Genomic DNA, 25905 nt, shown 5'->3' on the forward strand with positions numbered 1-25905 from the left:
GATGGAACAGAATAGACCCACACAAATTTGGTCACCTGTTGTTTTTTTAAGATTTATTTATTTTTAGAGAGAGGGGAAGGGAGGGAGGGAGAGAGGGAGAGAAACATTGATGTGAGAGAAACGTCCATCAGTTGCCTCTCTCATGCCCCAAGCCGGGGACCTGGCCTGCAACCCAGGCATGTGCCCTGACTAGGAATCAAACTGGCAACCTGTCGCTTTGCAGAATGATGCTGAACCCACTAAGACATGCTAATCATGGCTAGTCACCTGATCTTTGACAAATGCATGAGGATATTCAATGGAGAAAGGGCAATTTCTCAACAAATGGTGCTGGAATTATTAATCGGAAATTTTTGCATATATAAAAAATTAACCTAGACACAGACTTTAGACCTTTCATAAAAATTAACTCAAAGTGGATCATAGACATAAATGTAGAAGTCAAAGCTATAAAACTTTTAGGAACAAAACACGGAAGAAAATCTACATGACTTTTGGCGATGAGTTATTAGATATCACACTGTAAGTACAATCAATGAAAGAAAAACTCGAAAACTTGGATTTTATTAAAATTAAAATTTTCCACTCTACAAAAGACATTGCTAAGAGAATAAAAAGACTAAGCATAGACTGTGAAAAGTATTTGCAAAACACATATCTGATAAAAGACCTGTATCCAAAATATACTCTGAAAACTCAACAATAAGAAAACAGGTAATTCACAAGGCGAATTGTATAAGTGGCCTATAAATATTTGTAACACAAAAACTGAGGAAAAAGTGCAAAAAATGTTAAGTGAGTAGTCATGAAAGAAATGCAAAGAAGAAACAATAAGACATTATTCTGTGCAATAGTTTAGTAAAGAATAAAAGAGTAGTAGTAACTGGTATATTTGTGTGTGGGAACATGGATCTGCTCAAACTTGTTGATAGGTAAACAAATAGACCTATGAAAGGCCAAGTTTTTTATATATACTTTTGAAAAAAAGGTACACATACTTTTATTTACTCTGTCTTACAGGAATTTATACTAAGACCTTAAGTAAAACTATGTGAAGATACACATATAAATATTTTCACCACAGCAACAAAATAAATAGTAACCCAACAATATGGGGTTACTCAATGATGATATATCCCTAAGATGAAATACTCTGCAACCGCTAAAAATTATAGAATACTTATTCACTTATAAAAATTCTTGTGACAATATGATTAATATGTACCAATTTATCGCTGGTTCGATCTTCCAGTCAGGGCACATCAGAGAAGGAAAACTCTGACTCCAAAAAACCTCCGCTGCCTTGCGGCATACCTCTTCAGGGGAAAGGCTAAGGGAGTAAACCCCGACAGAAAATCCGGAGCCGGAGTCCCTAAGGCGGTTTGACGTTGTAGTCAACACCGGCAACTCCTGCGGCGCACCTGAAGCCAAGCTGTATTGACTCCGTCTTTCCCTTGGGCCCTTCAGCTGCGAAGAGAGGGGGGTTCTGCTGCATGGGCAACAGCAGACCCTCCATATCACCCTGCCCAGGCTCTGTAGCTTCAGCTTCACTGGAGAGGACACTCCAGCGTCATCGCAAGATGTCGATTCAACACGGGAGGAGACAGATACCGTGTCACTCCCGAGTCGGACTGCACGGCCATTCTCGGCGGTGCAGATAGACTCTTAAGAAGCTACACCATCGTCTCTCGAGTTGAAAAATACAAACGTATGCTCTCTGTATGGAAAAAAGACTGGAAGGACACGGGGCACAGTGTTTACCACGGTGGTCTGCGTGTGAGAGTGAGGGTGCAAATAGTCATTTGTGCTTATCTGTTTCCCTTGTTTTCTGGATTAAGCTTCTCTTAACTTTTTTTATTTACTTTTTTAAAAGATTTTATTTATTTATTTTTAGAGGGAAGGGAAAGGAGGGAGAAAGAGAGAGAGAGAAACATCAATGTGTGAGAGAAACATCGATTGGCTGCCTCTTGCGCACCCCCAGCTGGGGAGACCTGGCCCACACCCCAGGCAGGTGCCCTGACAGGGAATTGAACCAGCAACCTTTCGGTTCATAGGCTGGCGCTCAATCCACTGAGCCACTCCAGCCGAGGCAGCTTCTCTTCAATTTTATAGTTAGAAAAGAGAATAAAAATGCCTAAAACTCCTCATCCTATCTTTGCAGCGTCTTTCTTACCTGCCGCTTCTCTCCATCTGCTTCAGCATGGCCCTAGTTCAGCCCTCCCACCTCTCATTTAGCTTTCTGTTGGATGTCCCTTGTCCCTTACAAAGGGATTTAGCTCGTCTTTTGCCTCAGAAGCCGCAGACTCTCCCCGTGTATATTTGTCTTAGGTCTTTCTTAGCACTTGGCTGCCCCAGGCCCCTGCAGTCTGGCTCTCACTTCCCTTTTTAGTGGCAGTCCCCTTCACTGTCCCCACCGCACCGAGTACCTACCACAGCAGTCCTGTCGGCCCATTCAGCTCTCCCTGTTCCTGTGCAGACAGCCACCTCAGTGCTATCTTTACCTGCTCCAAGTCTACTCGTCTTTCAAGGCCTGCCTCCTCTAAGAAGCCCTCCTCTGTCATGACCTCCCTCATACTCCAGTTCAGGCCACAGTCACCAGCTGCCTTTTAATACAGTAATTTCTGGAGGGTCCTGCCTCCTCCTTTGGTCACCTCCATATCAGGCAAGCACTGAGAAGGTCTGGACTTGCAGGGCCTACAGCCTGCACACAGTAAGAGCTTTGTGAAAGTCTGTTGGATTGAACTGACCCAGAGTTGCCTCTGCATACCGTGTGCTATTGATCAGAGTCAGCTCTGCCGTGTTCCATAATTATGCCTTTAATATGTGTGATTTTTTGGCATGCGGGAATCTATTAAATTATATACCACACATAAATGATCACACTTGAGATTATGTGGCATAAAAATGTGTGTGTATTAAAATATAAGGTTTATGGGCATATCACTGGGTATCCAGAATATCTTTCTTCCATAACTACCCATTAAATATTTGAGTCTGAAAATTTAATTTTAGGCAGTTCCTTGGAAAAAATGATTCTGTGGAAACTGGGGCATATCCTGGAGGCAACCACAGATAATTATGCAGAGAAAACTTTTCTGTAATATTCCTGCTTCATATGAAAAGCAGTTTTGATTCTTGGTTACTCTTTCCTTGTTTCGTCATTGAAAAGTGACGGTACTTGAGCGAAGAGAATACATCTGGTTACAGCAGTAAACGTGCTTTGTAAACTCTAGAATACCCTTCACTATTTTCTCCTTTGTAGCATTCAGAGGTTTTCCACACCTCGCCTCCCTTTTAATCCCGCATCACCTCCCTGCTGGGCCCGCTCTCCAGCCTTGCCTGCAGCGGGGTCATGGCACCTGTGAGGTGTCAGCGAGAAGGCTGACCCCTCGCCAGCATTTCTTGGCGTGAAGCCCCATCTGTGTCCATTGAGGTGTCATGCGAGTCAACCACACACTGGTCGATGACTTTCTTGGTCCCACCCAAGGACTCAGGGACTTGACGGTGTTGACTTATGTGAGAAGTTCTGAACCAAAAGTACCACTGTGTTCTTTTGGCATCTGCGGTCTCCAGAAGGACATGCCCTTAACCTGCATTGCTTTCTGGAACTTTGAAGCAATTAAATTTAAGATTTTCTTTATTTATTTTAGAGAGAGGGGAAGGGAGGAGGAGAGAGAGGGAGGGAAACATCGATGTGTGGTTGCCTCTTGCGTGCCCCCAACTGGGGACCTGGCTGGCATCCCAGGCATGTGCCCTGGCTAGGAATCGAACCGGCGACACTTTGGTTTGCAAGCCAGCGTTCAATCCACTGATCCACACCAGCCAGGGCATGAAGCAATTAAATTAAAATTAGTATTTGGGTGACCCTATCCTAGAAAATTAAACATGTTATAATTGTGCGAACATTGGTAAATTCATGTCTGGTGTCTGGCTTGGGATATGGATATCGTGGGTGGTACTGCCACTCTGCATATCTCTGTGGCCACTTGTCCATCTGTCTATCCATCCATCCACCCATCCACCCATGGACTCCACAACTGGAATCCTTCTGAGTAGGAATTCTGTCTGATTCATCTCAAAATTCCCTGCAGTACTTTTAGAGAGGATCATATGACATGGGGGTGCAGTAACTCCCCTGGAGGGTGATAAAAGCACTTATTTCTCTCAGCGCCACTGTGGGGGGTGGGAGGAGAGGTGGTGCTGAGCATATGGGACACACTGGCCAGGCCGATGTCATAACCCCACACAGCCCAAGACTGTGCGCTCCCAGCTTCCCAGCCTCTTGGAAATCCCATTAACAGCGGTGGGCAGTGTTGACATGGGATGCCTGGCATTTAACAACTTTTCTGGTGTGTGTGTGTCTCTGTGTGTATTTGACTCCACAGGTCAGTTTTTGGGTTGTACGAGAAATTCTAACAGCACAGACTTTAAAAATAAGGGCAGAAATCCTGAGCCATTTTGTGAAAATAGCCAAGGTAAGCTGTTTTTTTTTTCTTTTTTCTTTCTACCCTCTCCTTCCTTTCTTTGTTTCAAAAATGTGTTTCCTCAATAATTTGGGAGCTGCTTTGCTCTGGGCCTGCTGGGCAGGGTTCAGACAGGGGGCTGTGACCTTGATTTGCATAGACGGAGGCAGCCATAAGACTAGCCCGGCTGTCCACTTGGGCTCGCAGCCCCACGCAGGCATTGGCGGCAAGCCCCTCCACCTCAAGGTGTAACCCAGCTATGCCCTTTGTCCTTTCACACTCTCCGTGAGGCCTCAGGGGCTCTCCATGGGGCCCACCCATCCCCTTCAGATTTAGCCACTGTGGGGGTTGATGGGTTTTAGTTAGCATTGATGTTTGTGGTGCCGTCACATCCTGCACAGTTTTGTCCCCACTTGGCAAAGCTCACCCTACCCATTCTGCACTGAAGGCGTGGGCCAGATGACCCTGTGGCCCCCACTCCCAGCTTCCGCCCCCTGGCTGGGTGGGTTCTGTCCTCGTCAGTTGTTGGGTACCAGGCTCATGTCCGCATCCCGCCTTCGCCCTCCTCGTCCCTCCTCTCTGCCAGCCCCGGCTGTGATCCCAGGGGCCTTCCCGGACCACTCTCCTCGGTTCCACGGCCCTGCCAACTCCTCCCACTTGCTGCTCCCATCCCCCAGGCCCCCTGACTCGGCAGAGCACTGCTCTGTCTGGTTCATGCCTTGCTGCATGTGCGCACCTTGTCTTCCCGCCCAGAGCCTAGGCCAGCTAACCTTTGCTGAGGCCCCCACGAGCCAGGCACAATAGCAGGCGCTTTGCTATAATGATCGTCCCCGATGCTTGCATTGATGCAATCCCATTTCCAGAGGATGGCAAGGAGGCTCAGAGAGGTGAGTGTCCGTGCCCAGGGCCCCCCTGAGTAAGTGGGAGCATGCCTCTCCGCCTTCAGGGGAGCTGCCCTTCTGCCCCTTGTGGGACAGTTAAGTGCATTTCTCTATACAGTATGTGTGTTACGGGCAACAGACACTTTTATGTCCCGTGCCTTCTGAAGTCCTGGGCTTAATGATACTTGTTGCTGTTAGTGAGTTTGTGCTGGGCCACATACAAATTGGGATTATGTCACAGCCCACCTGGTGCCTTCAGTTTGGAAACGAGTTCATGGTCCCCACCCACAGGATCTAAAATGATCCCTTTCTAACCTCTGCCATCTTCCGACGGTGGATTACCACACTGCACTGTGCCCTAAAATGTCCTTGTGCAAGCCCCTCCTTTTTCTGGGCCTTCGTTTCCCATGTATCCAACAAAAGGACTGGATTAGGTCATTTCCCAGCGGACCTTCAGCTCTGAAGAAATTCTGTGACAGGTATAGCAACTCGGATACATGGGGTGAAACTCCGTTCACGCCGGGAAGTCTGTTATTGCGTGGCAGGAAACAATTAGAGAGCGTTCTGAGATGTGTGAAGTGAAGCATGAACTGTGTGGTAAGGGAGAAATGTCCAAATAGGAACAGAGCCACGAAGACCCGGCATAAGGGCTTTTCATTTATCCGTTCATTTTACTGGGCCCTACTGTGTGCTGTAGGAGGTTCTGGGGCACACAATGGCAGACACCACTTTGTTCCTGCTCTCAGGGAACACACAGTCCAGGGTGATTGAGAGGCAGGTAAAAGCAAGTACAGTCCAGCGTTTTAAGGAGATGTGCAGACTGCTGTGGGATCAGATGGGGGGCGGTCCCCAGCCGGCCTAGACTTGGGAACATGGTCAGAAAAGATGTAGTAGAGGGAGTAGCGTCTGAGCTTGGAAGTACCCAAGATGAGTGGTGGGGGGTCATGGGGGACAAATCTTCCCAACAAGGAATGAGCAACCCACATCCCCTTGAGTGCCCACCTTAGTGCCAGGCATGGGTCTAGGTAGCTTATGTGGGCTGTGCTAGGTAGCAGAGGGACCGTGATCACCTTCCTCATTTTACGTATGGAGATGCCAAGGCTCAGAAGTAGTGCTCGGAAGCAGTGGCCTGTGCCAAAGGACACGCAAGTCCTGGGAGCCAGGGCTGGAACCAGGCCTCTTGGTCCCATAGAGCCTGCTGGCTTACCTGCCCAGACTGCACTGACTCCCAGGAGTGAGAAATGGACCCCCAGTCCAGTTAGCAGGTTTCCTTCGGCATGAAACCAAGAACAGAGCAGTTACATTTTTCTGCACTCACTCCCGACTGAGTCTCCTTCTGTTGCCCTCCATGGCAAGGAGCTCGTCTGAGACTGAATTGAATCCAAATGTTCTCACTAATTCGGGGTCTGGTTCAACTGAGCGTGGTCAAGCGATTAGGAAGCCAGAGCCCTGTCCTCCCAGCTGGGGGGTTACAGAGATTGATAACATCTTTCTTAGCCCCTCTCATTCCGGTGTTAAGCTAATCACAGAAGATCCTCGTCGGAATCGTTGATGCAGCTGAGGTTTCAGTTTACAAAAGCCTGTCGGGACAGTTCAGATTTGTCTGAAACAAGAACATAAAGGACATTAGCAAACCTTACCCTGAGCCACATTTCTGTCCAGCAACCAGACTAGTCAGCCTATGAAATTTTGCAAATGTAGATGCAGACTCACCTTCTGACAATCTGAAAGACAGAGAACATATGGTTTCTATGAACTTCCTAGAACTATATTTTCTACATGAGATATTTTAAGTGTAATTGAATTTCATAAATATGACAACATTTGGTAACACTTGAGTGTGTTTTTGTTCTGTTGTTTATAGCAGCAAAGTAATCTATTCCATATCTTTTTTCAGAAACTTCTAGAACTCAACAACCTTCACTCTCTCATGTCTGTGGTGTCAGCATTACAAAGTGCACCCATCTTCAGGCTGACAAAAACCTGGGCTGTAAGTTAATCTTCCTAAGTCTGTCCCTTTGATTTTGGCTTTCATTCCACGGGTGAAGTTCTTCATTCCTTCAGCCCCACGAGGCTTTCTCTGACTGCCTGCCCCTTGGACGCCTGCGGGTGACGACATGCAGCTCTCTCCTTCGGTGACCTCGGCCCCGTTTTGGGATACGGAAGTTGTGAGGACATGGATGTGGAGAGGCTTGGAAGCCCCCTAGAGTGGACTTTCCCGTACCCTCCAGCATCCTGTGCGACATGGTTTCTGCCCTCCACTTGGCTGCTCATCTTCCCCGGCCGGCTCTAAGCTGCTCTCAGGAAGGGCTCTGGGCCGATGGTTTGCAGCTGCCCTGCATTGCCAGCCACAGCTAGGAGTTTCTCTGGAGAAACCTGTGACCCTCAATGTAGAGGAAAATGATTTTTTTTCTGAAGGCCATGGGTGTTTTCAGCCCAGAGGTGGAGTCTGATAGTTACATAAATGAGCCTCTAGGAAAGTGTTCTGCTGTAAAAATACTTGAAAACTATCTCAGACCTCTTTATCCTCCTTAGCCTGGGACAGCGCCTGCCGCGGGGAAAGCAATTGCTCTCTCCATGGCGCATGAGCGTTCATCCCCTGGCCTGCCTGGACAAGGGTCTCTCACAGCCGCACGGCCCACGCCTCTCGGGACCTGTTTATGTCCCCCGGAGCTGAGGGGGCTGTATGGAATTGTCAGCTGTGCTTCTGCAGCTCGTTTCCAAGCTTCTTTCTGCCAGTCTGTGGCTCTGGGCTCTGTTTCATACTTGGCAGGTTCAGGAGCTTTTAAACTTCTTGGGGATTATGCTGTAGGTGATCAGATTTGGGCCTTGTCTCTTCAAAGGGCAATTTCCCATAGATCTAGCTCTAGCAAAGTCGAGTGAGAAGTGTTAGCTTGGACTCAGAAAACGGGGTGTGCGTTCAGGTGCAGTTCCGGGCGTGACTTCTGTAGGACCCGTTTCCCACATCTACTCAGAGAGGTTGGCCTAGATCAGCAGTTTTCCATCAGCGCGTTTGGAGCTGCTCTGGGGGCCACGAGGGCTGGGGGAGAAGAGGGAGGTGCCGAGCAGGCAGCTTGGGCGCTGTTTCCGCCGGAGCGGCTCTGTTCATAGCAGTTTCATGTACCAGGCTTCTGGGTGAGCTGCAGCTGAGCAGTGACTTCGGAGGGAGAAAGCAAGTTCGGAAGCCACCGGTCTCTGCAGTCGCTGCCAGCCCTGTGATTCCCCGACTCTATCTGAGCTGTGAGGCTTTTTTCAAAAGTTGCTTGGAGATTCTTTTTCAAATGAATTTTCTATCATTTAGATGCTGTTGTTATTTCTTGGACTGCTGGGGGCTATGTGTGGGCCCAGAGGAATAATTCAGAATCTCATGGTGCACAGTGAATGGTATTGTGACTCTTAACGACCCCCATAAGTGTATAGTTGGTGAGGGGCCATAGGGGCCCCCTCTCACCCGCCTGTCCTGCTAGTCCAAGGGTACTGGTCTGCACAGAGCATTTGGGAAATGGAGGGGGCTAAACACATCAGCTTTTCCCTTCATCCTAATCACCCCAGCCCAGTGGGACCGATGGCTGCATCGTATCCCTGACGCTTTCTGCACACCTGTCCACATGCAGCACATCAGCTTTGCGGTTGTGCTTACAGGTCTGCCGCCCCCTTCTGACTGCTTTTCTTTGTGATGAGGTCTGATTTTCCCCTGTATTCCTGGTGCCCAGCTGAGTATACACTTGTTCAAATTGTATATGTTTATTGTGCTAAATTGAATCCTTCTCTTGCTATTGATTTCTGCTAATAAGACTAGGTATAGAAATGTTGCCAAAAAAGAGCTCTTTCTCCTCTCCCTACGAGTCCCTTGATCTGGTTCTGGTGAGAGTTCCCGGGCCCACAGAGCAGGGAGGAGAGGAACGCTGGGGGCACTGCTGTAACCTTTATGGCTGTCATTTATCCGAAAATGAAACTGAGGTGCCAAGAGGTACAGAGAGTGACCTGTGCAAGCTCACAGAGCTAGTGGGTGCCAGAGCCGACGTGATGCAGCCCTGCCTTGTGGACCCCACGGTCCATGTTCTCGGCCAGTGCGCCGGATGACTGGCCAATGATGCAGCCTGGTGTTGGGACCAGGCTGAGCACAGGGCATGGAGAAGCAGGCACACGTGCTGCTTGGGCAGTGGGTCTGGAGGAGTGAGGCTGGTATATGGCCCTGCAACAGGGCAGGACTGGCTCCGTGGGGTGGTCCTGAAACCCTGGATATCTGGGAAACTTGGACAGCACCGAGTTACAGGTGTGGGAGGAGACCTGCCACTGGGTTGCACCATGGGTGACCCGTACTGAGGGCCAGTTGGTCATTAGCTGTAGGACAGGGTCCCTGGCTGGCTGCTGAGTGCCAGCAACGGAGTGAGCTGGGACAGAACCGAGACTGGCACCAAGCATAGGCCCGCACGTAGCAGGCCCTTAGTGAATACTGGCTAGGTGCACAGACAGGAAGGGAACCACCTTCTGCTAGCCTGGAAAAATATAGGCAGGGTCTGATGTGTCGCAGCACCAGGGCCACTTTGGAATATTGGCTGCCTCAAAGCCATGAGACCTTAGGCGCTGTATCAGCCAATTCTGATTTCCTGAGTATACACATTATCGTGTGTACTTATTCATTCTGCAAATCAAATATTTATTGAATGCCTCTTCCATGCCAGGCCCTAAGGCTATGCTGAAGGCCCCTGTCTTCATGAGCTTTTTAATGTTATTCAGAGGAGACAGACATGTTATTGAGGGAGAATAAACATATGCCGAGTCTGCTGGCACAAGAAGTAATTGATGTTTGTTGAATGCATGAAGTAATGGACAAAGAACTGTCAGATGGGAACAAAATGATGCAGAAGAGTGAAACAAGAGGATGTGCTAGAAATGACGGGATGTTCAGGCAAGGCCTGTGTGACCCCTGAGTAACAAAAGGAGCCCGCTGTGCCAAGACGAGGGCGCCAGCATTCCAGGCAGAGGGCACAGCCAGGTTAAAGGCCAGTGGGGTGGGAACACCGTGGGCCAGGAGGAGGAGGGGGGTACCAGGTGCTGTGGGTGGGAAGCGGAACCAATCGTGAAGGGCTCGTGGCCTGGGAGAAGAGCTGGGTTCTATTCTAAGTGCAGGAAGGGGGTTTAACCAGGAGACCAACGTGATCTGCTTTACAGCTGGTTTTGTTTTTTTTTAATTACTGTTGCTACTGTGTGGAAATCAAATTGAGTGGGGGATTCTGGAAGGGGCCAGCAGTGGGCACGGCGCCTAGTTAGGAGGTTAGGGCCGAATCCAGAAGAGGGGCGACGCTGACTGGGATGGAGGAAGTGGCGGTGGACAAGGGGGAAGTTGCACCGATAGGGAAGGCATTCTGAAGATGGAGTCGGCAGGGTTTGCGATGCCTGAGGTGTTGGAGATGAGGAAAAGAAAGGAAGGAAGGATAATTCCTAGGTTTTGTGCCCGAGCAACTGGGAAATGGTGAAACCTGGTCCCAAGAGGAGGCTGACTTATTCCTGAGTGACCCCGGGGGTATGGAATTGCTGGAGAGTGGGTGAGTCACTCATTATGGTAATTACAGCCATGTGCTGCACATCATACACACGCACGCATGCACACCCATGCGCACACATGCACTCACACACGCATAGCTCGCTCTGTGCGCGTTCCTGTTGTGATTCACTCTTTCCTACTGAATTGATCCAGAGATTTTGACTCATCTGCAGCAAAGCGAAAACTGAAGTTTCTGGCTGGGAGGACATCTCAGCCGAGGGGCCAGGAGGCCTGGCCTGGAAGGGGCGCTTTCTGCGCTGGGGGCTCTCACTCCCAGACCCCTGGGGGCACAGGGTCCGCGCGCTGCAGGCCTGAGAATGGCTGCTTCGCAGACACCCGAAGCAGGCAGCTGTGTTCGCATTTTGGATTTTAGCATCTTTCGTCCAAGGAAGGGTCCCAGTGAGGCCCCTCTGGTGTTGGTGGTGACAGGCGCGGGTTGCCTGTTTCGGGCCTCCCTGGGCCTTGGGTGGGGGGATGAGGAGATGGGAGGCAGAGGGCACCAGCGTTTGCACCCCCCAGTTACTGCTTCCCCAGACGCCCCTCCCAGGTTCCCATCCGCGAATGCTGCTGGCATTGGCGCCCTCGTGGTCCTTGACGCCGTCCCAGCGTCGGACACTGTTCCTCACCCTCTCCCTGCAACAGCTCCTTCCCTGGTTCCCTTCGCCTGACTGCTGCCGTTCGCCCCGCCCCGTGGGCGTCAGTGTTCTGGAGGCTCTGACCCCGGTTCCCACCCTCCCAGTCCCCTTCTGTCCCTGGGGGGTGTCACGGGCTTGGAGGGCTTCGGCCGTCACCTCTGCGCCCCAGTGGTGCCTGCCTCCTCGGCTCTCACCCCGGCCTCTCTCCGGAGCCCGGGACCCGCGCTCCCACGCCTGCCCCAGGGCCCTCTGCTCACGTGTGCCTCTGACAGCTCACAGCTTGGCATGTCTGAAATCCAACTGGGGTTTCCAGGAAGTGACAGCCAGTGCCAGAAGCCTCTCAGCAGACTGTGTTTTGGACTTGGAGGCAATATGGCAGACCGAGCTGATGAGGAAAAGCCCTGCCCTCCCCACTGCTCGCTCCAAACACAGAAACACAAATAAATGCTGGATAAAATATGACCAAATTAAAAACCGAGGAACAAACTGAGCCAGAAGCTCAGGAGTCACTGTGTGCTGGAAATAAAGAATGCTCTCAGAGCCAGCGCAGGGAGCAGCGTTACGGGAACCTGCTAAGGCCTCTGCGGCCGGGGGCTTGGCTTCTCCTGTGTGCGTGGGGGGCAAGGGGGAGTCCAGGCTGCAGACCCCATGTCCCTGGGGGGCTGGAGGGCAGCTCCCCACAGAAATCAGATAGCCACCAGGTGACACTGAGCGTAGGTGAAAGAGAGGGTCAGCGTGTCTCGATGGGTGTTTTGAGTGAAACTTCTGTGGGGCAATGTGGCGCTGGCTGACAGCTTGCAGGTAGTGAGCATCTTGTAGAGTCAGAGGACATAGTAGAGGCATTTTGGCAATGGCAGCAGATACCAAAAGGTTTCATACCTATTTCACACCTACTTCCTGATCCTAAAAAGTGAACCACAAATCTCTCAGCTGTGACCGGGAGAGCAGCTGCTACTGCCAGCAACACAGCCACCCAGGGCCTCCAGTCACGTGTGGAAGGAACGCAGGACTTGGCCAGAGGAAGTCCCTCTTCCATCATGGCCACAGTCCCCTCATTCTTTCCCCTTTGATGAGTATCTGCTGGTCATGCTTAGCTGCTTGTGATGGGCACCCTGTTTGCAAGTGGAGTTGACATGTCCGGAAAAGTAGAATAAGCACATGTCCCCAGTATCCAAATGGCCACCTCCAAAACATACTTTGCCAAGTGATGAATGTCCATCTCTCTTACCTTTCCAGTCTTGTCCAAAGCAACACTTGCCTACACTTCTGCTCAGCTGCTGCTCCCGTGAGCAACTCTGTGGTCCTGCCTCCAGGCCACTGCTTGTGCAGCCTTCGGCCTCTAGCTCCTCTCCAGCCCCACCTGTGCTGGTTGAAACCCTTCAAGACTCGTTTCCAGGACTGCCCCGTCCTGAGGTTCCTTCTTCCCAAGATGGAGCATGATGGAGTATTTCTCTCCTTCTAGCGCCATCTTCCAGTGCTTGGTGCTTGACTCCTCACCCCCTTGGACCAGCTCTGAGCTCGCGATGGGCCTTTGGCAAACTGCTTCCCAGCGACCAGCCTCAACCTCCTGGCTCTGCTCTTGGGACTTTGAGGGAATGTCTCCCAGGGTTGACATGAGTGGAGTTTTTAAAAATTACCAATTTTTGTTGGAAACACCTGATAACTGTCATATAGGAGTATAAATTCTGTATGTATGTATGTATGCATTTGCATATATGTGTATGTGCATATAATCGTTAAAGGGTACTTTTAAAAGGTAAAAATTATGATTCATACAAATATAAAATGAATAGTTGTCAAAGATTTTATTTAACTCATTAATTAGAGAGAGAACCAGTAAGATATTAGAACCGTATGGAAAGAGAACCCAGAGTACTTATAGTCAGGTAAGGAATACTGAAATAATTTTTTAAATGGATACAAAACTTGTCAGTATTCGCAGGGTGATAATCAGTGGCATTCTGTGTGGCATAATTTGCCTTTCTATGGACAGGAATTATTTGCATTATAATATTTTCTACAAGTTAACTTCTGCAAGTACAGAATTTAGAACAACCTTAGGCAAAGACAAATATAGACAGCTAGACAGGATACTGACTAAATTGCAAAGTCACAATTTTTTCTAATGTTATTTATGACAACCCCCATTGCATCTAATATTTTACATTAGACATATGACTTTGCAACTTATTTTTCAGAAACTGATCATTTGTATCTAAAGAAGTGGAAATTACTTTTTTAAGTGCCCTCGTTTCATTCCTTACTCCTTCCACACTCAGTCTGTTGAATCCATTGGTCCATAGATCAGCCACAGCACTAAAAATTCTTTCCATACCAACAGTAGACACTGGAATTAAAGTAGGATTTTGAGCCAGTTTTACATATTTGAAGCAGCAGGCTCTTTGTTGAAAAACATTTCCACGTATCAGGAAATGTTACTCTCTCAAGGCAGTGGGACAAGATATCAGAGTCCTCATAAAGAGGATTTGGAGAGACTTTTTTTTCCCCTCCGTGCAGACAGATTTGAACTGTTTACCAGAAAGGGGCAGGACAGGGGGGTGGCGTTCATTGTTAGTCACATGCAAGGGCCACATATGAGCTCTCAGGGTGTGATAAGGGGAGTTTCCAAAAGCAGCACGCTTCCTCCAGTATTTGACCAAGATTTGTGGGCTTCCTGGCTGTCGGCCCTATGGTTTATGAGTCCCATTTATCCCTCGCAGCTGAAATTTGGCGGCGTAAAAGTTACTTAAAATCAATGTTCAAGTATTGATTATTTTCCTTGTAATTTTAGTTCACTTTGCATATGTGGTCATGGCCTCTTTCTCAATCCTAATATTGTCTATTTTTGCTTGACTTATAGAGGTTTTACCTGTTCTATTGATATTTTATAAAAACTAGTTCTTGGGTTTAGTTATCATTTCTGTAGGTTTGGAATTTAGTTTTTTAACATACCAATTTCCAATCTTACCTGTTAATAAATTTCTTACTGCTCCCCCCTCCATTTTTCTAGCTCCTTGAGTTGAATGGTTAGTTGATTTTTGTTCTTAGTTGTTTAATTATAAAAGAGTTTACAACCGTGTACAGTTTTGGCCTCATCACATAGTTTAACATATAGTGTTTTTATCATTTGTGGTTTGTAAATAGTTCATAATCTTAGCTTTTCCCCCTTTTACCTAAAAATTATATGAGTGTTCAAAATTTTCCATGGAATTGGATTTTTAAGTTATCATTGTTAGTTTTGTCATTCTTTTATCCAACAATTATCCAGACAGTGCTTCCTCTGTCAGGAACCATAGCAGATGCAGGGGGGAGTGGGGTGAGGACAGCCACAGGGCCACTGCCTGCCTGGGGGGTCGTCAGCTGAGTGAGACACAGAGGGAACCACACAGCTGTCCCTGTCGGAGTAAATCCTGTGGAAGAGCACCGCAGGTGCCCTCGGACTGCGCAGCTTGGCTGCAGGTGGGGTTGCTTGTTGTATTTAGGAACTTCTCAGTCTTACTTCCTTACCCCTTTCCCTGAGCATGAATGCTGCCAGTACCTGTTTGCCTCAGGGAGGCAAATAATTTATACTCTTAGATGTATAGTATTTTTAATGGTTTCTTCCTGTAAACTCTATAATCTAAAGGACCCTCAGCTCATAGGAGGTTTTTAAGTTTATGGCTCTACTTGTGATAAAACTTTAAAACATGTATAAGTAAATGCTGTTATTTTCTTTTTTTGAATAAACACACTCTATATTTGAAAATTAACTCTTAAAAGCATTTTTCAGTATAATACACGCACATTAATTTTAAAAATCACTACGTGCTGAAAGGCGTAGTGAAACAAGAAGCACTCATCTCTCCAAACCCCGTTCTTCCCCAGAGGCAACCACTCACCCGTTAATGAGCTCACTCTGCTGGCAATTCCTGCCACATTCCCACCGGTGTGCGTTTGCTAACATTTCTTGATCCGTTTACTTTAGACAGTATCTGGTGACTTCTTTGTATGATGTTGGTTTAGTTTTCTTCAGCTTCCCTCCTTCTTCAAACACACTCATGTTACTGTGGTTAAATCATTTGTTAAGTGAGTATTTAGCGTTTTAATTATTAGGAATGTGTAAATATGGTTTTCTATAGTCAAGTAGTAAACTCTGAATGACGTGTCCTTTACTGAACACGTTTTTGTCTCCCTGGAATTTCTAAGGCCCTTTAAAAAAATTCTTACTCTGCCTTCCATCTACTAGGTATTAACACACATACACACACACAGCTGACTCTTGAACAAAGCAGGTTTGAATTGTGCAGGCCTACTGATACACAGATTTTTAAAAATTGACTCACAGTTTAATTGACCTGCGAAGTTCAAACCTGCATTGTCCAAGGGTCAACTGTGTGTGTGTGTGTGTGTGTGTGTATACATATAAAATATTTTATATATTATATACTATATTATTTTACATTATACATTTTAATATGTTTTAAAATTGTATGTTTTATTAGATTTTTATATTATATATAAGCTCTTAAAGTAATTTATTTTTAAATGGTATATATAATAAATATATCTCCTTCCAAGAAATGTGTGGTCCTGTCAGGTTTTCTGTGGTGACTTCTCTTTCTCTGGACACATCTTCTGGGATGTGGAACAGTCATTCTCCAGGCCTGCTGTTCATCTGCCATCCCAGAAACTCCCTTTACTGCTCCTGGACTCGATCCTGTGTTCCCTGTACCCTGTATCTCCCTGTATTTGGTTTATTCCTTTATTTTACTAGAGGAAGTTCTTAAGGAGTTTGCAAATACATGATTGGGAAATAGATGTCCTGAGTTCCCATGTCGTCTATCATCCTATGTATTATTATTAAGAAAGCTGATGCGACCCTGAAGTTCATTTGTGGGCACAGAATGGAGCAGATGAGTGAAGTTAACCAGACCCAGCCCTTCTGAGTGTGTGTGTGAGTGTGTGTAGGGCATGGGAGGTTGGTTGGGAATGTGTGTACAGAGGCACGTTTCCCAGAGGTGCATGTGAACCGGAAGACCTTGGTTTTCAACTTAGGGAGCATGCAAATGTGACTGCCTTTGATTGTCCCTCTCTGCCAGAGAGCCCCAGTTATTGATTTGAGGTCAAATCTGCAGAGCGATTTTCAGGAACATCCTCAAGGACTCCAGCCTCATATTGGCCTGGTCATATCTGTGTCAGGACACAGATGACATGGTGCCATGCTTAGAGGCACTTGCCAAGCTAGGCGGATAGGCTGAATGTGGATGGGGACATGGGCAGCTTCCCAGCTGGGTCCAGAGAGCCAGTGGTGCGAACGTGGAGCGCCAGCATGGCTCAGCTGCGGCGAGCGGGAGGATAGCACAGAGGTTGGCGTGGCTGCCGGATGAATGTGGGTGACTGCAGAGAATTCAGTGGGGTTCTACCTTGCATTCATGAAGAGGTGACCTCCCTCGCAGCCAAGGGCATGAGGGGCTTGCTCAGCTTTACAGTGGGGCAGTTCATAAGTAGAGCGTTTCATTCCGATCTAGTGTATATTGGTCATCGAGTGACTTCCTCATCCTTTGTTCGTTTCAGTTGTCTCTCTCTATAGCTTCCCGTGACGCTTCCCTCCCCTATAATTTACTTACTATTTGTCGGGGCTCTTGGTCTCTATTTACTTACCATTTGGCTGTAACAGACACCTCTCTCCTCTGTGAACTGAGTTCCCCAAGGACACTCACACAAGTGATTATGAACTTGAAATAGAGGCAGGAGTGCTGGCTCCATTTTTGTCACTGGGCTTCGTAAAGAGCAGATGAGTTGTGATATTATGGTGCTTTAGGAACAGCAAATAGGGACAGTGTTATTTCTTGTCCACTTGTTAATGTGATGAATAACAGCCTCAAATTAGCAAGCCAGTGAAGCAGCCGTTGTCACTGTCGTCCCTAGCCTCTGTGTGGCATTCCCACCTTGATATGTCTTTAACTTCTAAATTGGAAAAAAAAAGCTTGCTATTTACTCTCTTAACTTCTTCAGGACTGCGACCTTCCTTTTAGCTTAGTCTTTTCCCTCTTCTCCTGGAAGTAACTGTCACGGCTCAGCTGGGCAGTCACGCAGCTGAATCCTCTGGGGCTCCAGAGACTGAGGAACCAGGAATTGGGCAGGGCCTGCCCATGGCAACCCAGGCTCCCTGATGCACCGTACATGGCCTGAGTCTGGGACATGCAGACCCAGGTCTCGGGAACTGCACTGCATTTGCACTAAAGTCACCTAAAGGGGTTACTTCAGGGCGGAAAGCCTGCTTCCTCTGGTGCTAGACTTCCCCTGGCACTGTTCCACTTCTCTCTGCTGTTTGGTGGCGGCTGTTGAACACCGGCCTCCCTTAGTCTGACGAATGTGCCAGCTCTTCTGGTCCAGGTCCTTGCACAGACCACTGGGGTCTCAATACCAGACTTGACCAAGGGCGCTCCAGGGCTAAGGTCTGTCTCCATTTATACTCCTCGGCTCAGCCATTGATCTAAAATCCCAGAGGCACTGGGTCCTGGAAGCTCAACTGGGGGGAGCCATGTGCTGGGCCAAAGCCACTCCTCTCCGAGAGACCCACCCCCCCAATGCTCTTTTTAAGCCCCTTCTCCCAGCGTAGACTCCTCTCCTCAAAACCATTTTATTCAAGGAGACTTACTGCCATTTCCTGGCACTGGGCCTTGACCTGGGACACGCAGGATGACCACAACATTCAGGTTTCTATTCCTGCCTTTCAAAAAGCCTCCGATGCACAATGAGCCCTCTTTTCCTGGCGACCGCCTTTACGCCCCAGAAATCTCAGTCATGAAGGATCTTGCTACTCCAATCTCTGGGCTGTGGATACCCGCTCCTCCTGTATTTTCTTACCCAAATCCTCACTTAGGTGACTGCCTATGGATAAAAGCTCGGCTTCTTTTGATGAAAATACCATAGCCGGGAATCTGGAGGGGGTAATCTAGGCTGGAGAGACAACCCGGCCCTGTGCACAGCGCACACACTGAACCGTGTGGCATTTCCGGCAGCTCCCAGCCGTGGCAGAGGCGTTGAGGAGCAAGCGAGTAGCCGCGGGTGCAGGGAAAGAGGCTGCTGTGGCTGTGAATTCCTCTGGGACTCTGCACCACCGGCTCTGTTTGCTCTCTGAGCTCCTTGCTGCTGTGGCGTCTGTGCGTCATGGAGGCAGGCGCCATGCAGAGGGACTCTGGCGTCGTTTAGAGCAGTGGACAAGGCGGCTTGAGAGGATATCTTCCAAGTGTGAGCCTCTGTGAGAAATGACACATCGAGGCCATGAAACCTCCCATCTCTGCATGAAACTGCCTCTTGAGCTCTTCAGCCGTACTCGGGGTTTGGTGCGTTGTAGACTCACCATTTGGGTGTTTCCCTTTAGTCTTCGCCCACGGGTGTTATCCTTCCTCTAGCTCCTCTGATTTATTTCTCTTCTTCCTCATACTCCATGTGTTCTTCTCACCCCAGCTTTTGAATCGGAAAGACAAGACCACCTTTGAGAAATTGGACTACCTGATGTCTAAAGAAGATAATTACAAGCGGACTCGAGAATATATCCGAAGCCTGAAGATGGTTCCCAGTATTCCTTATCTAGGTAGGAGTCTGAATTGACTTATTATTTTTAAGAAAACTGCTCAGTGCCAAATCAGATGTTTTTATAGTTTCTAGTTGAGAGATTCCCAGGAAGCAGCATGGGCCAAGGATAAAGAGGTAATTAATTGGTTGGCTCCTTGAATTGAAACAGGCTGTTGATACTTCCCAAGGACGGGAACCTTGATGAGGGCCCTGAAAGAGAGGGTATTCTGCTTCTCACACAAGGGACCTGTGAATCCCGAGCCCCCCAACCTGCAGCCGAGAAGGGTCACAAGACTCTTGCTCAATCACATCCTCCCAGACTGAGGGAACTCAGGCCCAAACCCCTCTGTTCTGGTTCTCTGGGCATTATCAACATATTTTAGAAGATTTGTGCCAACAAAATTATAATAATGATTACTGATTCTTCTGATTAGAAAATAATACACACTTACTGTAAATAATTAGGAAGGAAACAAAGTTAATATAATTTGTTATCTCACCTAGAGATAATCCTATTTTGCGTCATATCTTTTCATTCATTTAGGTGCACTTAAAATATATATGTTTATTCTGTCATGAACATTTAGGGTTATTACTTACATTTCTATACTATGACTCATTCCCAGCGAACTTGAACTGCTCTCTTATATTGACATATAAGTTATTTCTATATTTTTGCTATTAAAATTTTGCACTGAACATCCTTGTTGCAAAACCTTCCTGCACATAGTTATGATTATTACCGTACAATAAATTCCTAGAATTGTTATTATTGGGTCAAAATGTAAGCAAAATTTTATGCCTTTTCATGTATATTTTTAAAACACTCTCTATAGAGGTGGTAACAGCTTATACTTTTATTGGAAGGGGATGAAATTAACTATTTTTTCCTACTTGCACAAATACTTTGGATTTTCATGTGCTTTTTCCCCCTCTTTTCCTTTCTCTTTTTTAAATCTTTGCCAATTTGCTAGGTGAAAAATGCTTCTTGTAGTTTGGGTTTCAGGGTTATGCTAATTTTATGAAAATATACTTCTGTCTTTTTATGATCTAAAATAGTATTCATAGCAAAGGAAATTAAAGTCTTATAGAAGTGACCTCTAATCTTTTCAGGAATCTAGGGTAATTTATTGAGACACTTTTTTGACAACTTTGAAATTTCTTCCACGAGCACTGTTTATTTTGATTTTCTAATTCTCTTAAAGCCAATTTGGAAATTTTATTTTTAGTAGAAAATTGTTCATTTGATTCAAGTTTTAAAAATGATTAGCATAGATATTTTCCTCATTCAGTTTTTTGACCATAGAGTTTTATATGATAATCCCCTTATAACTTTTAAACTGTATGTGGTCCTATTTGTTTTGCTCCCCTAATAGTTTCATTCCCCTTCTCTCCTTCTTGAATTTGCTTTGCCAGAGGTGTGCCGCTTGGTCCTTCCAGAGAATTAGACTTTGCGTTTCTTTGTCGGTCACGTTGTCTGTCTGCTGTCTGATTCTGTGTTCCGCCAGCCTCGCATGTGCTTCTTCGCTCCACGTTTTAACACCTCTGAAATCAGGACGCGTCTTTTAATTGATGGTGACAAAGCATTGTGGCATTGCTCAGTTGACAGCAGTTTTTCTCAGTGACACATAAAATAATAGTGCATCTTATAACAGATGGCATCCTAAATTTGATGAAAGTTCCACTTTTGCCTTATAATTCATTTCTCCTGCTTTCCTTAAATTGTTTTGTTTTTTTCTATTACTTACTCAGTTGAATTATTGGTTCATTTGTGTACATATTATTTTTCCACTTTAGTTTGAAAAACATTGGGTATACATTGTCCTCTAATTGGTGCTTTTGTTATATCCTACATGTTTTAATGTATAGTGTTCTCACTGATAGTCTTTAATTGTTCTGTAATTATGGTTTCAATTTTTCTTTTATCCAAGTATTATTTAAAGTAGTGGTTTTTTAAAAAAAATTTCCAAGGGCGTGGTTTTTTTCAAGTGGCCTTACTGAGATATAATTCATATATTGTCCATGTAGAATGTACTAGTCAGTGGTTTTTAGTATTTTCCTGTCTCCACAGATTTGCCTATTCTGGACATTTCATATAAATCAGATCTACAGTATGTGGTAATTTAGGACTGGCTTTATTCCTTTAGCGTCATCATCTTTTAAATGTTCATCCATATTGAAGCATGATCGGTGCTTCGTTCCGTCTTATTGCCAAATAATATTCCGTTGTACGAGTATGCCACATTTTATTTATCCATTCGTCATTTGACAGGCATACGGGTGCTTTCACTTTTTGGCTATTATGCATGACACCGCTATGAACAACTTTGATTTTTAAAAGCATAATCTTTTCTCTTAACCTTTTTACATTGACTTAGAATATGTGACATATGCTTTCGGGGTTTTTTAAAATGAGATTTGTCTTGCAGGTTAATATAAGATCTATTTTTGTAAATGTTTCCTGGGTGCTAGAAATAGAAGGTATAACTTTTTTCAAATTACTCATATAATTATTAAATTATAATATTCAAATTATTAATTTTTGACAACTTCATCTGACAGGAATATATTTTGGACTCTCCTTGCCTTATATTATTTAGTATATGGAAGTTTATAAAATTGTTGATTCATTTCAAAGTATCCCCTACAAAATGATCTTGCTTATATTTATTATTTTCGTTTCCTTCTTTGAAATGTTTAAGTCTGTGAAGTGTTTTATTTTTCCTTTACATTCATCTTGTAAATTTTGGCTCTGTTTTGGATTTTAATATTTTACACTGATTTGTCTATGAGTGATCCTTGAAAACAGAGTTTAGTTGCACCCAGCATGAGAGAGCTTGCCTTTTAGTAGAGGAGTAAAAGCCTCACATTTGTTTAGTCTTAAGCCGTATTATTGGATTGAATATCATCCTGTGCTTTCTCTTCTCATGCTTTCCCACCCTTTCCTCATCTCATCTTATGGCTGGCATACACTGACCAGTCTTGCACCTGGTGACTGGCAAGTCCCCTTCTCCGATCCACAGACGGAGGGCGGGCGTACTGATGTGCAGAGCTCCCACACCCGTCCCCACTTTGCCTGAGCATAATCAGTTGAGGGATGAGACTGATGGCATTAGGGTGAGGGCAACCTAATATAGCCCCCTGGTGCCATTAGCAGGTGCTCCAGGATCATAAAGGACAGCCTCTCCTCTCTCATAAAAATGATCACGAGCGCTGCCATGTCCGGGCTGCTTTCTCTGTGCCTGGCCCTTCCCTAGGCATTTAGTGCGTTTCAGTGAATACTCGCGGTAGCCTAGTGAATAAGCAGGTGCTGAGAGGTTGCCTAGGGTCACATAACTGAAAAGCGGCAGAGCCAGGGCTCAGCCCAGATGGTCTGGCTTTAAGCCCTAAGCTTTGGACGTTGTCCTCTCCTGACTCCCCACCTCCAGTGTCCAGGTCATTGTCTCCCTGCTCCTCCCTTGCAGTTGCCACCTGTGCGTCCTCTGCCATCTATGACTTGTGGATGGCCTGCTTCGGGCTCTGTGTGAGGTGGGAAGAACAGTGATACTCTATTCTTGGACCGCAAAGCAGTGCTGTCCTGGGTGTCTGAGGGCATTAGTCCATGGATCTCAGCCAAGGGCAGACTGGACCAATACCGTCTCCCCGTTCTGACCCATGTCCCTGGTCATCTGACCAAGCATGTGCACCCGAAGTCCTCCCACTACAGTTAAGTCCTGCCCTGAGGCCACTGGCCAGGGGCCTCTTGTACATCACCACAGAAGCTCCTGTCAGACGTGCTGTGGACAGGCAGCCTGTGCCGCCTGAGGCCCTTTGCCACTGAGTACTGGGACAATCTCAGTCCTCCTTGTCCTTGATCACCTCATCTCACCTGCCTCTTCCTGGCATCTGCTTCCCAAGAGACTCTGTGTAGGCCTTATTCTCCTGCAAGGCCCTCTTGCTTCTGCCTCTCAGCCAGCCCAGCTGAACTGTCCTCTGCTGTCCCTTGAGCCTCACAGCGATTTCCCTGTCCCCTCAGGCCAGCTGGACTGCATTTCTCATACATCAGAATGGATCCTGACGTAGGAGTTGTAGCTGCCAAAACTTCATTAAAAAGAATGAAGCCCAGTCCCATTCGGAGTCTCAGGGGAGCCAGCCATCCCGGGGGCAGCTCAGGGCCCTGCCTGCACAGACACTGCCCACGTCCACGCTGTGGTTTCAGTACTGGGGTCCTCCAGAAGACCCGGCCTGTCCCGGGGACGAATTTGTTTATCCAACGGGGATTGTTACGTAATTCCCGGGAAGGACAAAAGAGGGGAAAGATGTCTGAAACCATTACTTCCCCGGGCAGAGTCCTCACTGAAGGCCTCTCCCTGGGACTGAGGGGGTTCTTCTGGAGCAGCTTGAGTCCAGTCCCTGGTGTTTCCCGGTGTGAGTGAGGACCTTGAAGGCTGCCCTAGCTGTCATCTGCCTCTAGTAGCAAGGGTGGGCTTTACTTTGTGATGGTTCTTCTCAACTGCTGTGAGCAGCTCTGTGCTAACGGGTGTCCTGGGACTCTTCCCAGTGTGTCTCTTTGTGTGTCCAGGTCCTTCCCGTGCAAATTTTGTGCACTGAAAGCTTTGGTACTCTGACTTTCTCTTGAAATACAATTTAAAAAACACTGAGGGGAAAGACTATATTTTAAACATAAGACCTTCTTTTCAGTTACTTCAAAGTGTAAAAATGGTGGTGGGGAAATAGTCATGTCAGTTATTTGAAGCTTAATTTTATCTGATGGCGACTTGTAAATGCCTAGTTCAGATTGAAATGATAACAAAAGCCGGCAAAGAGCTGTGAAGAGTGGCTACCTCATTTATTTCTAAGTAGCTTTATTGACTTTAGAGAGTGCTCAGTTTTCACTGCCTATAATTCCCTCCAGGAAATAGCTAAATAAAATTAGGAAGGTAATGGATTTTAAAAGGTTTAGAGCTGATTCTAAAAGTAACTATAGGCGGTGTGGAAAATTGTGATCTGTCAAGGAACAAAAATTAGGCATTCTGACAGTTCTGAGTAGTAAGAGAACATTTAGACATTCTTGGTAAATTTACTCAGATGTCTAATATGTGAAGTAAATTTCTAGAACCTAAGCTGTTTCTTCAAATAAGCAAACCCTTCCTTTCAAAGATGAACTCTGAAGTTTAAAACGAAGGCAAGTCATTTCTGAGTATAAAATAAACAGACCTAAACTGTTGCATTTCTAAAAGGACTTTAATAAAGAAGTGTCATTGGTCACAAAGAAGTGTTTACATGGATGCCTCTAAGCCCTCAGAGCAGCAAGGTGAGTGAGGGGCTCCTACTCTGAGCCTGAGTGCAGCAGGCCCGCTGCAAGGTGGTGGGGGGTGGTCTTCACGGCTGATCAGGAGGCACTTCTGTCTGGTGACAGACCCCCCAGACACCATTTTTACTCTGGTAGAGCTCAGATGCCAGGTCCGATCACAGGCAGTGAACAAGAAACCAAAAGTGAGCTGAGCACTCTGAAGGGAAAGGCAAAGGAGTAAATAAGGGGGGACCCGACCCAGTCTTGGGGACCAAGGAAGGCTTTCTGGAGGGAAGCCCTAAAAGATGAACAAGCAGGGTGAAGGGTAGGAGGTCAGCATGCCAGACAAAGAGAGCAGCTGTGCAAGAACAAGAACCCTCAAGTGGGGAAAACATGTTTGTTGGGAAAACTGGCTGGAGAATGAGAGTGAGGGGGAGAGCGTCATGGGAAGCAGCTGGAATGGGAGGGCGGGGTGAGGTCACCTGGGGCCTAGACAGAGCTCAGGCTCCGACTCCCCTGCCAAGAGCAATTGGGAACCACGGAGCAAGGGCAGTACCAGAGTGGATTTGCATTTAAACAAGTCACTTTGCCTGCAGTGAATGGTTTTGAGGACGTCAGGCTGGAGGAGGGAAGACCAGGTGGGGGGCCATGCAGAGGCCTGTGGTACGTCAGTGTACTTCAGAAATGGTTAGCAGGGGAAGGAAAGCCCTTTAAAAACAGTTCGTTTTAAGCAGAGCCTTGGGAAGACATAAAACAGCTGTCAGAGAGCAGGTAGGTCCCTTATGCCTGATGGAGACACATGACATTTCCATGTATTTGGCTTTGAGAATCAATGTGTGCATTTGAGCGGTGGGTCCCCTGAAAGCAGAGATGAAAGGGCCTGCACAGGTGCTCCTGACCTGCCCCCAGAAGGCCAGAGGGACTGGGCACTTCCGCTTCCCAGAACGCGGGTCAGAGTGGCTGTTGCCTCTTTGGCGGGGGCCGCAAGTACCCAAGACCCAGTCCAACGGCTCCCATGTCAGGGCTCGCACATATTATCCAGCTGTCCCCAAGTTTGCCAGCATTAAGGATAATCCTTTCCTTTAATACCCAACTGAAAAAATTCCATTCTACATGCCGTAAATCCAGCCCCTTCCCCCGTTCCGTTCCCTACTCCACCTGTTTCCAAGGGTCCCCAAGGAATACTGACTTGTTCCGCAGATCCATCCTGGTCAATGCCTGTGCCTCAGCCAGCTGCCTGGCCCCGAACCTCCGGTCCCTCCCCCTCCTGTCATCTCCTGCCTCTCCTAACCAGTGTCTCCAGGTGGGCCTCACACAGCCGGGGGGGTAGGGGGGGCACAGCCTTGGGATGGATGAGGGGCCATCAGTGCCACAGAGGAAAGCCGGAGCCTGCATTCTGCGATGCCTGCTCTGGAGTCATGGGCCATGCATACCCTTCCTTCTCTCTGCCCAGTGGCCACCTGCTGCAGGGGCCCACCTGTTGCCCGCGCCCCCAGCCCAGGGGAACCTTTGATCATGTTTCTCCTTCTCCACAACGAGGCATCCT

The 25905-nt window shown here is 47.2% G+C and overlaps 1 protein-coding gene across 3 annotated transcripts in view; it reads left to right on the plus strand.

The window, feature by feature from the left end:
- Nucleotides 1-25905, plus strand: part of RALGPS1 (Ral GEF with PH domain and SH3 binding motif 1) — a 222487-nt gene that overhangs the window by 82310 nt on the left and 114272 nt on the right. For all 3 annotated transcript variants that reach the window (XM_090274741.1, XM_090274743.1, XM_090274742.1), the window contains exons 6-8: nucleotides 4386-4475; nucleotides 7242-7334; nucleotides 18980-19106. In XM_090274741.1, coding sequence (XP_090130867.1) covers nucleotides 4386-4475; nucleotides 7242-7334; nucleotides 18980-19106 — 310 coding nt within the window. The remainder of the gene's footprint in view (nucleotides 1-4385; nucleotides 4476-7241; nucleotides 7335-18979; nucleotides 19107-25905) is intronic.

This window comes from Furipterus horrens, unplaced genomic scaffold (assembly GCF_987537825.1).
Source record: "Furipterus horrens unplaced genomic scaffold, mFurHor1.1.pri manual_scaffold_4, whole genome shotgun sequence".
Taxonomy (NCBI): domain Eukaryota; kingdom Metazoa; phylum Chordata; class Mammalia; order Chiroptera; family Furipteridae; genus Furipterus; species Furipterus horrens.